Below are 15,626 nucleotides of genomic sequence, written 5' to 3' on the forward strand. Positions count from 1 at the left end.
CTTTGTGTTTTCCTGACTCATACAAGTTACAACTTTTCAAAACTTCTGTCAACCATTTGCTTGCTCTTTAACTCTATTCTTTGCTTTATAGTAACTCCCAACTTAATAGTGGCTGCTTGCAGCCTTGAAAAACAAACATAGAACAAAACATTCTTCATCATAAGAGATTCATCAGAATATTTTTTATCATAAGAAGATGGAACAGCCAACATAAAATTTGATGGATAAAAAGTTACTTCAAAGGCAGTAAATATTTGTAAAAAATAGATTGAAACAATATAATAATAACAATGATTTTTTAAAGGTAATATTTTTAGTTATTATGCTTTAAACTATTAGAGAACTTATTAGTTTCAACCATAAATCTTAAGCAATTCTGAGCAATAACCTATATCCTAACAATAACACATCCTAAAAAATATGTTATGTACTTGTCTTATTCCTGCTTATCAATCTAAAGTTCTAATAAAAAATTCCTCCTATAATATTTCTGAACTGCTAGAGTTGTCCAGATGTTTCTACAACTCTCCTAAACACTCTAGAACATTCAAGAAACTTCTAGAACTTTCAAGAAACTTTCAGAACTTTCTAGAACATTCTTGAACGTTCCAAAAGTAGCTGTTCAAGTATAAAATCACAGTGTCTTGAACTAAGATTCCAATTTGTGATATTGCAGGCTAAAAAGATAACAGCTTGTAGTTGAAAAGATGTTATTTATTTGATATGGCATTAAGAGGTTGTTTGACTCCAGCTAATTCATTCTGATACATATGCAGATATGTGTTGCTTCTCGCTTAGATATGTTTTAATTTATTTTCATAAAATTTCAATGCTTTAGATCTAGTTCATGTCAAGGGGTTGTAACTTACAAAGTTTTGTTATAAGTTGTGTGCTGTAGTCCATCTTGATGTTCCATTCTTGAATATGTTCCATCTTGATATGTTCCATCTTGAAATTGTTCCATATTTTGAAATTTCTTGTCCTCAAATTATTATAGTTCCTACTTTGAGAAAGTGATTCACAGTACAATTGTAAATCTAGAAAATCTAAACATTTCTGAACCTTGTTGAGTGGTTTCCAACTGTGTTAGTCTATTTCTTGTGCAATTTTTGTTTTATCCTTAGCATAATGACAAAAATGAAAAAAAATCTTTCTATTTTCACAAAAAAACAAGTTTTCTTCATGCTGTTGCCATGTAAGCAAGGTTTGTGCTTAATGAAGTCATTTTTTCACATACTTTAGACATAAGCTATTAAAATATAACATTTAGAAGCCAGGAACAAAAATTGTGTTACATAGTGTAATAGGCAGAAAGGCAGGTTAACATGGGTTTACTTCTATATCAATCTATTAATTAAAAAAAGGGGTGCAAGGCTGGTGAATAGAAATTTTTTACTTACCCCTAAAGCCTTTCCATTAAAGGGTTTTTATGATAGTAGCCTGATGCAGTAACATTTGTCCAAGATGAGCATTTTTATTTGGATATATAACTGAGTTTTAGACATCATCGTATGTTTAAAACACATACGATGATGTCTAAAATACTGTCAATATTCCTATAATGATGAATGGCACCCCTCACACTGAGTCCTCTTCTTTACATACTCTTGGATTATAATTTACTATGTTTTTCATAGAAGCCATATACACAATTGATTGATAAATTAACATCTGCTAAGGTTGTTTCTATTTATTGCGCTTGCCATTTTCTTACTCCCTATCCATTCTCTACCTCTACAAAACTCTTATTCGTCCATGTATGGAATGGTGTTGTTATGTTTGGGCTGGTTCTTCTAAGGATGCTCTTTTTCTTTTAAACAAGGTCCAAAAACACATTGTAAGCATAGTTGGAGCGATTCTATTTGACAAGCTTGAGCCTCTCTTCCATAATTGTAAAGTTGCATCTCTTTTCTTTTCATGGTTGTTAATCAAAGGAGCTATCGCTTCTAGTTTCATCAACCAAAACTCATTCTCACTCGACTTGTCATTCAGCAAAGTCTTATTTTTTTACTCTATCTGTCTCTGCTTGCTCAAAAAACTTTTATACATCTATTTTTTTTCCCGCACTTCAACCCTTTAGAACTCTCTCCTATTTTCATATTTTCCTGACTCATACAACCTACAACTTTTTGCTTGCCAACAAGGCTTTGTTGGGAGTGAATCAGAATTAAAATAAAATTTTTCTCAATTTTGCCTTTTCTTAACTAAGTGTTCCAAGAGGCAGATGGTATTTTAGATCAAAATTAACTTTAAATAGTTACTAGCCTAGAAAAGCAGGTTTGCTAGGCCCCTTGACATGTGGTAGTTGGTAGTCACTACATGTTACCAGTAGCAGGATGATCTTGATCCTGATCTGAATAATATAATAACCTGATATTATTAATAACATAACCCTGATAATGACCAGATCTATATAATGAAAAAATAAAAAAAATTGTTTTAGCTGATTACAAAGTACAAATTTTATAACCAAGTAACTTTTTAACAACTTTTTATAATGCCAACACATGAAAATACTTTATTTAGATCAATTTAGATCAATCAATCAAATTTATTGACAGGCTCAAGGCCCAATATAATAAATATACAATGGGTAAAATAAAGTGGATTAGAATAAAACAAAGACTAATGCACTTGAATATAAACAAAACCCAAAGAAAAAAAAAAAAAAAAATTAAAGATAAGAAATTAAAGTGTTATAAATATAACTCAGCTCTTCATTTAAACATCAGTGGAGACTGCAAGAACCTGTCTGAGTTAACAAAAGCTTTTATAAGAAGGTTCTCACTATTCTGCAGCAGTAACAGGGAGTATTGTTGCTTGCAAATAACAACATTAAGTGTATGGGCACCATGTTTCACAAATAATTTACTAGCACTGTTTCATGGTGGTTTGTTTAATATCAAGCAAAGTGCATTATTATATGCAACTCATAGGCAATGGAATAAATCTTTTCTCCAAACTGACATCCATAGATTGGGCTGCAAAAAGGCATTAAATAACATGATCTTTGCTTGTATTTATGTAGACCTAAACTTTCTACGGATGAGGTTAGCTTTAGCATGCATAATGCACACGTGTTTTAAAATATCTGTGTCATCCTGCATATCGTTTGAGATCAAATGACCCAGGTATTTATATTGACTAGTGTATGTGAGAACCATGCCAGAAATGTGAAACAAGGGCTATTTACAAAGGGTTTATAAACTTCAAAAAACATTATTTGAGACTTAATATTGTTGTAAACTATATCATGTTTCACAGCATAACTGTAGCATAAGTCAAGTAAGATCTGGAGACCTTTGGTTGAGGGTGCACACAGGACAATATCATCAGCATAAAGAAACTGGTTAACAAGAGAAGGACCCAACCAACAGCCTACGGTAGTTTTATTGAGTAAAACACTAAGATCACTAATATATATATTAAATAGATGAGGAGACAGTACACCTCTTTGTCGCACTCCATTACTGATATTAAATGTTTTGGATAATATTTCACCCCAAAGGAACTGAGCTGTTTGACCAACATACCAGACAATGAATAAGCGTAAAGTTACACCAGAGATAATTTTAGATATTTTCATAAATAGTGTATCAAAGCGAAGTCTATCAAAGGCTTTACTAATGTCAATAAATGCCACATGCATATTTGAGCCATGTAATAGGTAAAAAAAAATTTTAAATTAAGATCTGGCATAAAAGTGCTATGGTTTTTCTTAAATCTGAATTAGTTGGGAGTCCCAGTGAAACTTTCATTAATGCTTAAGACAAAAATATGTTTTAAAATCTTGGAGAAAATTGTCACCAAAGCAGTTGGACAATAATTAGCAGAATCGGAGATGTCACCATTCTTCTTTAACCACAGGAGAAATAACAGAGTGTAAAGCACCAATAGGCATGTATCCATGGCAAAGCATGGAGGAAAAACACAATGACAACAAACTGAAATGAAAAAAAAATGGTCAGCAAACAATGAAAACAAAATGGTCAGCTGCTTTTTCACAGGACATATGATTTATGATAGATTGGACTTCATCAGGAGTGACAAGATAGGCATGATTTTTAAGAAGATTACAGTGTTTAACTATAAAGTTGTCATTTATATTGCATGTTGGCTTGACTGAGTTGAACAGGATGGAATAGTTATTATACCACATGTGGTATACATTATCAGGACCTGAGGCAGAGTCAATAGAAGGTGGAAAACTACATTTATTGCTGCTAATACAAGTCACAGTAGACCAGAAACTGGTATAGTTCTTATTTGCTAAACTGTTCGCCAGCTTTACTGCCTTTATAGTATCTTCTTTTTTTTGCAGAAACGAATGGCATTTTATATAAGGCTCTTGAATTTTTAAAAAGATTGAAGATTGGGCCAAATTTTGGTTTATTATAGCTATGCCATAAACAGAACGCATCTTTAGCAGACTTATGAGCATCTTTTACATAATTTGTCCAACCTGCCATAGATTGTTTTCTATTTAAACTTGATTTAGAATAATTAAGACATTGAGATGAAGATTGAGTAAGATATTTATTCAGGATATTGCACAGGTGGTTAATCTGCTTAACATGCTCATGTGAGTTACAATGTACATTACCACAATTAATTACTTCAAACTGACCCATGTTAATTGAAGACACTAAGTTAAACACAGTAGAAGTATACTCCTTTATCATAATGGTCAACAAAGCATTAAAACTTATTTTAGGAGATCATGTCGAAGTAAGGGGGTGGCAGTAGAGGAAGAAGATATATTAATTTTAAACAAGATATCAAACATTAAAGGTAAATGATCAGATGAACTAGTTTACTGAATTATTTCGAAGTTATTAACATTGCATAGAGAACTTTGGGAGACAAGGCAGTAATCAACCCAAGAAAAGGTGCCCCATGCTTCACTAACAAAGGTAAAGGAATTATGTGGAAGACAGATATCAGCTGTAACAAGATGTTCATCACTACAAAAATCAACTAGGAGACTACTACATGGAGAACGAAATTTTGGATCACAATCTTCAGATGAGTAACAGTTTGGAAATCAACAGGGTCCAATACTGGTTGAGAGGTCTCATAAGATAAAGGATGACCAGATAAGTGAAAATCATTACCACAGTTATTAGCATGATCAACAAATAAGTGTGCATCAGTAATTGAGTCCTTTGATATCGAATTTAGCTCAATTTTGTTAGTTGAATTAGATAAAGAATTAACTTGAGTTTGAGGGTAGGGATCAAGGATGGTTGATTTTACATTAGCAGTTGGAAGGAATTGCCAGTCATTGACAGGAAGTAGGGTCTGCTTGTCATAAATAGAAAGTTGGGTCTGTTTGTGTTTCTTGTAAATGGATTTAACAGGTTTCTCAAGATCAGTGAATAAATTACGTAACCTTTTACTGATCGACTCCATGAATTGATTCAAAAAAGATTTTAGCTCATATTATTACACATAGTCATATTATTAACTAGCTCAGTCAGGTAAGAAGCAAGGGGGGGTAGCACATTCAACAGAGTGAGAACTTGTGGAATTTAAGTTGCTATTTACATTCATTGCATTACCTGTGGCACAAAAATTAGGAATGTCAGCCTGCATGCGGTGTATCTGCTGCGATATAATAGTGACATCCATGAAATCAGTATCCACAAAGGGAAGATGTGACAAATCTTTTGCATGGAATTCAGGACATTTTATATTGTGGACATATTTTATTTTTTTATTGGGACCTTTATTTTTCGACGAACACTTGGATTTAGTTATCTTTTTAACAGGATCTATTGACAAAAAGGTTGAAAGTGCTATTTCAATTTCTTTGTCAGTAAAGAAGCAAGAAACAATCCTAACCATAACTTCAAAGGGCAGAGTATCAACTTTGTTGAAGACATAGCATAAAAGCTGATTAACAATCATAAAGTCCTTGCATAGCGTGGTATCAGTAAACTATTACAAGCTTTCAAATGTGAATTATTTTTTCTTCAATCAATTCAAGCAAGTTTCTTTACCATTTTAATTAAAAAATATGGAGCGAAATAATCAATCAATTCAAGCAAGTTTCTTTACCATTTTAATTAAAAAATATGGAGCGAAATAATCAGAGTAAACAATAAAAGCATTATATATATACATATATATATATATATATATATATATATATATATATATATATATATATATATATATATATATATATATATATATATATATGTATATATATATATGTATATATATATATGTATATATATATATATACATATATATATACATATATATATATACATATATATATATACATATATATATATACATATATATATATATATATATATATATATATATATATATATATATATATATATATATATATATATATGTATATATATATATATATATACATATATATATATATATACATATATATATATATATATATATATATATATATATATATAAACAATAAAATATATATATACATATATATATATATATGTATATATATATATATATATATATATATATATATATATACATATACAGACAAGGTTGCTGCACAGTGAAACAAGTTGAGCGCGGTACTTCAAGGGACGCATTGGGGATTGAACTTGGAACCTCTTGCTTATAAAGCAAGTGCTCAACCACTACACCACTACCACATTATATATATATAAATAAATATATATATATATATATAAATATATATATATTACTATTATTATTATTGTTATTAATATACATAAATTTATAATATATTTATACCTATAAATATTATTATTATTATACATTTTTAAATCTATAATATATTTATAATAATAATATTAAAATCTGTATAAAGATTTAACAACAGCAATCAAAGATTATGTTAAAAAAGACTTACAAAAAAAGCATCCTAAAAGATATCCTTGAAAACAACTGCTTGTAGAGCAAACAATTTCATAACCAATACCTTCGACAGTAAAATTAAAATCATATTTGGTCAGAGACATCAACCCAACAGTAGCATACTTAGTTAGAGTTAATGCTTGCTAAAAAAAATGCATGAAATTTATTGAAACTCAATGTTTGTGAACCAGTGGAAAAAGATGTAAACAGTTGTGAAAGCTAAAATAGTTTTACCTTGATTACACCATTTTAAGAAATTTTAAAAAATTAATCATTCAGTGGCAAATTTAAATACATGAACAACAATTCATGTATTTAAATTTACTCATTCAACACAATCTTTATTTAGTTAGTTAACAAAATTAAAATTTCAGTTAATTAATAAAATTAAAATTTTAGTTAATTAACTGAAATTAAAATTTAGTTAATTAATAAAATTAAAATCGCAATAATATTACCAACTTGATAACAATCTATTGTTATCAAGTTAAAAAACCTTAATTCTATAAACTATAATTGCTTACTTACATTTTACTGTTATTTTTCTGTTAAGACAGAAATCTTCACATAAAATAATATTATTTATAATTTTACATTTAATTTTTTAGCTCAGATACCTTAGACTATATATAGATTTTTCTACTGTTCGAGAAATTAAAATGATGAATACATTAAATGTAAGGGCTTTTTACATCAATGTTAAGAAACATTCAATTATTATTTACTCACTACAACTGCAGCAATTTTATTTGGTATAGTGTTTGTTTTGTTTTATTAAAAATTTGTGTTTTTCTTGTTTTAAAAATTAAATTATGCTTTAATTTTGTTTACTAAAAGTTTTTGTCAAGCCTAATTGAAAACCTTAACACAGCTTTTTCATTAATTTTAGCCAAATCTCAAATATTATAGATGGTGAACAACTTATTTTTGGAGCCATTGTAGCTTTTTATTGCTTCTTTGTAAACTTTTCTGATTAAAAAAGATGTTCTTGTTTTATGAATATTTTTATTTGTTTCTATATTCCTAAATTGCAAACTCTCTACACCAAACTTTTAGAAACTCATCAACAATTGTATCTACTTCGCCAGTAAAACAAATTGTTAGTAAATAAGGATGCATAAACTCTGGATTTTTCTTGTATGGCAAATGAGGTCTCTTGCAAAATTACCTAAAACAATAACTTTATTTATTTGCCAATAAAAAAATAACTTACAACTGTAATTTATAAAAACAAATATTCACATGACTGAGGCTAGAATAAGACAAACTTAGTCTTATCACCAAGCCCCAAATAGATCTTTAAATAATTCCCTTTTTTTTCGCCTTAAGCCTTTGAATCCTTAAGTCACATTTTTTCCATAAGCCTAAGTTGCTGGACTTTTTATTTTTTACTTAATACCTAATACTAAAACTATTTATTCTACACTTAATACACACTCCTCAAGAACTTCTTCTACTATATTTTATTTTACTATTTGCCTTCATAACCTCAAATATATATATACTTTTTTCAATATACTTTTTTTGTTAAAATATCTATATTTGTTCAGTATCGTTTAAACTTTTGAAAGGACTTTTCAAGATTGCCTACTTTATCCATTCTTATAGTTTTAAGTCTGGATATATTTATCTTCGAGGATTCAACTAGTTTTTTTTTGTAGTTTTTAACCTGTTATTAAATGTAAATTAGCCTGTTACTATATGTAAACTAGTCTTTTTTATTTCTTTCTGGCATTTTTAAAGATTTCTTTTCTCTCAGTTTTAAGTTTTTCTTTCTATTCACTTTCTGAATTTGCGTCCATTACTCATTCTCCTATCTGCTTGCTTTTATTCTGTTTTTTTGTTGTTGTTGTTGTTGTTGTTTTTTTCTTTGGATAAGCATAAGCTCTTGCACATACTTATGGAAACCATATATATAAAGGAAGTTTATCACATGAATATATTTATACTATATATCATTATATATTTATACATTCTGATAATTTTATACAGTGGTACTAAACCTTTAGTTGCTCTACTTGACCAATGGCTATACATACTAAAACAAGATGTCACTTCATTAAACCGAGCCTTGAAAAAAATTTAAGAAGAAAGTTTTGCAAAAGTCTATGTTAAAAAACGTTGTCATATTTGGCATGCCAGGCAATCCTAAGAAAAGTGATACCCAACTTACAAACAAACTCTAAGGAACAATCGAGATTTAAACTCAAATTATAAAATCAAAGCATGTTAGAAAAACCCAAATCTAACGGAAATCAAAATAAGCCTGAACCACTTGTCATAAAACTTGAATCTTTCGAAAACAATAATGCCATACTTGCAGCAGCAAAGAAACTAGCAAACTTTGATTATGCATACATTTCAATCTGTGCAGACCACACACCAGCAGAACAATCTGAATACCGAGAACTGCTTATAAAAAGACAAGCAGCCAATAAAGTGCTTGAAACTGCAGAGAATAAAGACAAATATAGATTTGTTATAATATTAAACGCACTAAGGTATGTTGACTTGACAAAGAAAATATTAGTTAACAATATTCAAAGATACTCATTTGTCAATACTGTAAAACAATACTGTAAAACAATATAAAACAATATCAAAGATACTCATTTGTCAATACTGTAAAACAAACCCTTCATCAAAAATGAACTATTACAGCGGAAGCTACCAAGTTGCTATGTAAGTCCTGTCAATCCCCTCAAACAAAGCTCGGCCAAAAAACACTTAACTTAAATGCAGCCAAATTTTAACCAGCAAAAACCAAATACCTACCATCTATACTTGTAACAAACGCCTTATCAATTTGTAACAAAATCCAATTAATTAACCAAGTCATGGAAGACACTGAAGCTGATCTAGTGTGCATAATGGAAACCTGGTTGAATGAGCAAAACAAAACCATAGTACTTAACAAAATTAATGACAAGTATTACAAAATAAGAAATGAATGCACAACCCAAATAGGCGGAGGGACTCCAAAATTTACAGCACTTACACCAACTAAAAGTAGGTCACCAATTTGGGTCAAAGACCACAACAAAATTGGAAAACTTGAGCTTACTCTAGTAAGAATCTACTCCCAATGGTTGCCACAAGGTTAATCGCCCTGCATTGTAGCATGAACTCTAGGAATACACCCAATAACAAACCTCTGATAAATGTAACTGCTGACTTTAACGATTTTAACACTAAAAATATAAACCAACGCACATAGTCTTCACCAATTGAATAACCAACCAACAAGACAAAATTGTGTTTTAGATATAATACTTATGAACGCTCTAACAGAATACAAAAGCATAAACCTTCCACTTCTTGGGAAGTCAGATCACAATATATACAGGTCTGGTAAAATTGTAGACACTGCAGAAGCTCTGAGACAAACAAGTTGGAAACAAATTATCCTAAGTCATTTATTAAACTTTTTCTAAGACAATGGATAGATAGCACTTGACTTATTCTACCAACACATTATTTAGAGAGAAAATTATCACCAACTACTAAAAATAACCAAAATTGTCAATGATAAACCATAAATGACAACTGACATTAGGAAACTAATCTGAATCCAACAAAAACAGTACCACAGTAGCAATCTTGATGGAAAACAACATGCAAAATTATTAAATCAAAAATATGGCACAGCAAAAAACAATTCTATAGTGGCCTCACTAACACAATGGTGGAACGAAATAAATAAAACCAGTGTTTGTCTCACTCATTTAGGCCTTATCAATGGAAGTTTGCAAACATAACACCTATCACTAAATTACCAAACCCAATAAACTAATCAAACTTCCATCCAATTTCTCTCACATCTCATATTTGCAAAACATTGGAAAGAGTTGTAGCCAAATTTATTATCCACAATACCCACACCATTTTATAAAACAACAAACAATATGGCCTCCTACCAAGGATAAACACCATGGATGTAATCACGTGTGTCATAGAAGACTGACATTTTAGTAAAGACAAGAAGAAAAATTTAATTGCAATATTTCTTGACTTTGCTAAAGCCTTTGATGAAGTAGATCACGAGCTTCTTCGTTCCAAATTATCAATATACCTCCCTAAATTGCTTATTTCCTGGATTGCATTGTACCTACAGACCAGATATCAGTAAATTTATACTAACAACATAGCAACAGAATTTTGACTGGATTTAAATATAGAAATTAACACCGACCAACAATGGCAGCGCATCAAGCCCAAATTTTTCTTAGCTCAGTACCTAATTAGAAGTCTAAAAGCTTGGCTTTCATAGTGAAATACTAGTAACAATATACTGAAACATTAGACTTAGGCTTTGGACTAGGACTTATTGATTCATAGTGCACCGTTACTATCTGCAAGCAGTATCAAAATATGAAATACATCAAATACATCTAAAAATGCTAAAATCTATAGGTATTAGTCCAGAAATTGCGAGAACAAAATATAACATCAAAAACACTCATACATACACTGACAATATATGTATTAAAATCCTAAAATGAATTTAATGAAACCCAAATTATCTACTACACATAAAGACAAAAAAAAGTTCTAAAATAACAAGATAAAATATCAACTTTGAGTTCAAGATAACCACTGAAAATACAACATACAAAAAATATTTTTACCCAACGAACATTGCGTCTTACAAAGCCATACTTTTGCAAGTGCATTAAGTGCAACCACACTGGACCCCCGTTATTTAAGGGGCTCCAAATATTAAAAACGCGTTTTTCTAATATGAAACTCTTTTATAAGAAACTAGCACTAGAAGCCAAATCTTTAGAATCTTTATTACTAAATTACTTTTCTATTAAAAACTTATTTTATTAAGAGTTTGAAGAACATTTTCAAATTTTGAAACGCAAGAAAAAACGGAGAAAACTATTTTTAACGCGGACAAAACGAAGGAAAAAACGAAGAAAACTATTTTAAACGAAATAAAAAAATTTTTTCCAAATTTTTTTTGACTTTCTGGAAAATTTCTGCAAATACAGAATGATATAATAAGAAAATATGCATATTTTGGGTTACTTAGCATAAATAACATTTATATGTTATTTATATGAAATCAAATGAAACTCCATTCAAATGAAAATGAAATTCTGCTCAAAATTTCCCTTCAGAAAAGTTTTAATCTAAAAATCAATCAAATGGAAACAAAAAAAATTTAAATAATTTGATAACGATTTAATTTGAAAAATAATATTTTTCAAATATATTTCAAATAGACCTAGTAGTTCTGTTGTTTTATTGTTTCAAATTGTTAGTTTTTATTTATTTTTTAAACAGTTTTATTAACATTTTTAAACTCCCTTGTTGTTTAGATTAAATTTACATTCAACATTTAATTACCTCAACTGTCGAAAAGGTGTAATGAAAGTGATGCATAAAAAGGAGCAAAAGAGATTTGGAAAGTAGCAGAATTAAATAGCCTTGCATCATCAGATAAATTTTTTAAACTAGGCAAAAGTTCGTCAGTTTTGAACACTAGTGTAATTGAAATATGCAATTTAAATGGTAAATCTCAATTTGAAGAAAATATGAATGAGCCACAACTCATTCACATTTTCTTCAACATTAAATATTGATAACCAGAACAAGAATATAGATGGTTATCAATATTTAATGTTGAATATTTAATGCGAACTCTAGAATTTAACATTAAACACAGAACAGGAATAAATTATCTCAATGAAGATGTGTTCAATTAAGAAAAATGCAGATGGCCAATAATTTTAATATGCATTGTAAAAGTGCTATTGTTTTTAAGTGAAAGAAATTTAGCTTTTAGGGGCAGCAATGAAAAACCCTTTGAACCAAATAATGGTAATTTTTTTGGAGTAATTGAATTACTTGCTGGTTTTGTTCCGGAACTCAAAATGCATTTAAAATCAATCACTGATACAGAAAAAAGAGTTACATCATATTTTTCTGTGAAAAGTCAAATCAAAATTATCTTACAACTAGCTTCTAGAGTTTTACATAAAATAGTAAGCAATATTAAATCATCAAAACACTTTTCTGTAATGATAGGTTTTACACCAGATTTTTGCAAAAAAGACCAGATGTCATTCATTATTTGGTATGTTATAATAGTGGACCAAAGCCAAGTGTTCAAGACAGTTTTTTAAACTTTGTAAATATAATGTCATCAACCAGAGAACATTTAGTAAACATTATATATTAGGAATCAAGATTGCTGATTGCCGAGGTCAGCTGTATGACAAAGCAAGCAATATGAAAGGATAATATATAAGGGAGTGAAAAGTTGAATTTAACAACAAAGCATGGTGGACATGTGGTGGACATAGCATCAATTTAGTTTTAAATGATGATGTTAAAAACACTATTAAAAGTTAGAATTACTTAACTACATTAAATTATTTATATAAGACTTTTGCAGCATCAACAAAGCAATAGGTTATTCAAGTAAAATTTTCAAAAATTAATTTGAAGGTGCAAGCAATACTCAATGGGAATATTGCTTTAAAAGTATAAAAGCCATGAAATACCAGATAAAAGAAATTAGTCTTGCGCTAGATAAACTTATAAATAGCCATCCAGATTGCAAAACTCATGCTGCATTTTTAATAAAACAAATAAAATCTTATGAATTTGTTGTGCTCACAACAATTCGGTAACACTTGTTATCAAAGCTTCATATTTTCAGCTAATTGCTTCAGCAAAAAAATATGGCAATTTATATTGCATTGCAACATACATAGGCTATGCTATTATCTTTTGATGATTTCATAAACAATTTTAAAAGAAGCACAACAAGCATTGGTAAATATAGATGTTATAGCACAGTTCACTAAACGGTCTTTTTTGTGATACTCAAATATTAGGTACAAACAAAGATTGTCTTGATAAATCATCAGAACCTAGTTTAGCCAAAACAGAGAGTACGTAATCTCAAGAGATTAGCAGGCTTTTGTTATTATACAGACCATAAGAATAAAGCAAGTGAGAAATATTACAACATTGGTATACCAAATAAAGAAATTCAACCAATAGACAATGATTGATCCAATTGAATGCTGTGATGATATTGATATAGGTGGTCTCGTTTCTGAAATTGATGATGAGTATAACCATCTAATTCAAACAGCTGAAGATAAGTTTAAAGAATCTTATTTTAATAAACTAATCGATGAAGTAAAAGATCCATTGTGAGAACAATTTGAATCGTATAATTTTTTAAATCAAATTTTTGGTTTTCTTTTCGATAATAAAAAGCTAAAAACTATGAGTACAAATGAATTCAATACTAATTGTTCAAATCTGGTCAAAAACTTAGAAAATTATGTTGAAGAGGAGGAATTTAAAAAAGAACTTTCTATTTTAAAATATATTTTAGAAAATAATTATACTATTATCGAGAATTTGGAATTCAATTTAGAAAGGAATTTGGAAGAATTATATCCAAATGTATGTATAGCGTATATCGAATATTTTTAACAATATACATTACCATTGCTTATTGTGAATGATCATTTTCAAAACAAATTTAAACTAATTCAAAATTAATTGTAAATTATCTGCATTCTACAATGTCACAGGAAAGACTTTCAGGATTTACAATACTGTTGATAGAAAATGCAATCGCAAAAGGGCTAGGAAAATTGATTTATAATTTCTTTGTAGCTTTTTTTTTAAACAAAACCCAATAAAAATGAATTCAATAAAGTTAACTTCCATAAATGTGTGTATATATGTATGTATGTATGTATGTATGTATGTATGTATGTATGTATGTATGTATGTATGTATGTATGTATGTATGTATGTATGTATGTATGTATGTATGTATGTATGTATGTATGTATGTATGTATGTATGATGTATATATGTATGTATGTAAAAATTCTGTAATTTCTAAATTTTTAGACCATTGAATTTAAATAAAGATCTATATATGTAAAATACTAATAAAACAGAATATACTATTTTTCACCATCCAAAAAAAATTTCATGACATGAATATTAGAATTCATGGTAAAAGATTTTTTTTTTAAAGTATTTCTCAATAAAACATTATCTTTGAATTATCAGCTACATTATGTGATAAAAGTGACCATTTCAACAAAGTATAAAGAAAATCTGAGATGATGGTTTAAAAGCCTGTCCCACTTTTTCATGGAAAATCATAACTTTGTTTGAAGATTGCTGCATTTTTTGTGATAAAAAAATGTTGTGATGTCAGATTTATGATAGTTTTCATGTGTGTTTCTGATCATTTCTAAGCATTATTTTACAAATTTTTCTTTGAAAAAATATTTAGTTTGAAATTTTTTTTACAATATGCATATTTCACAAAATAAAGTAGATTTGATAAATAACTAATTTAGTTTTATTAAAATTTTTAATTTCCTTGAAAATTGCAAGAGTGATGTATAATAGAGTGATATTTACATAGAGTAACTTTTCCAAAAAAATCCCAGAAATTTGTTAAAATATCCAGAATTTCAAGGACTGCTCACTATCTTGCATGGAAAACAAAGTTTTTTATTTTATCAAGTTTACCTTAAATTACTAGTATTAAATAATTGTAATCGAACTAAAAAACCAATACATTATTATACATACATAATATATATTTACATATGCAACACATACTACCACAGTTTATTAACTAAGGGCTTTACATCTGCCCATTTATTAAATGTGGAGATGTAGAACCCTTGCTTTGCTTTGTATGACAGAAGTATCGAATTCACTCACAGAGAAGACTCTATGGTTTCCCA

At 28.8% G+C, this 15,626-nt stretch overlaps 1 protein-coding gene across 1 annotated transcript in view; it reads right to left on the reverse strand.

Annotated features, from left to right (window-relative positions):
• Positions 1 to 15,626, reverse strand: part of LOC105847042 (uncharacterized) — a 48,215-nt gene that overhangs the window by 30,218 nt on the left and 2,371 nt on the right. The window contains exon 3 of the mRNA XM_065813639.1: positions 6,872 to 7,019. Within this exon, the coding sequence (XP_065669711.1) occupies positions 6,872 to 7,019 (148 nt within the window). The remainder of the gene's footprint in view (positions 1 to 6,871; positions 7,020 to 15,626) is intronic.

This window comes from Hydra vulgaris, chromosome 12 (genome assembly GCF_038396675.1).
Source record: "Hydra vulgaris chromosome 12, alternate assembly HydraT2T_AEP".
In the NCBI taxonomy this organism is placed as follows: Eukaryota; Metazoa; Cnidaria; class Hydrozoa; order Anthoathecata; family Hydridae; genus Hydra; species Hydra vulgaris.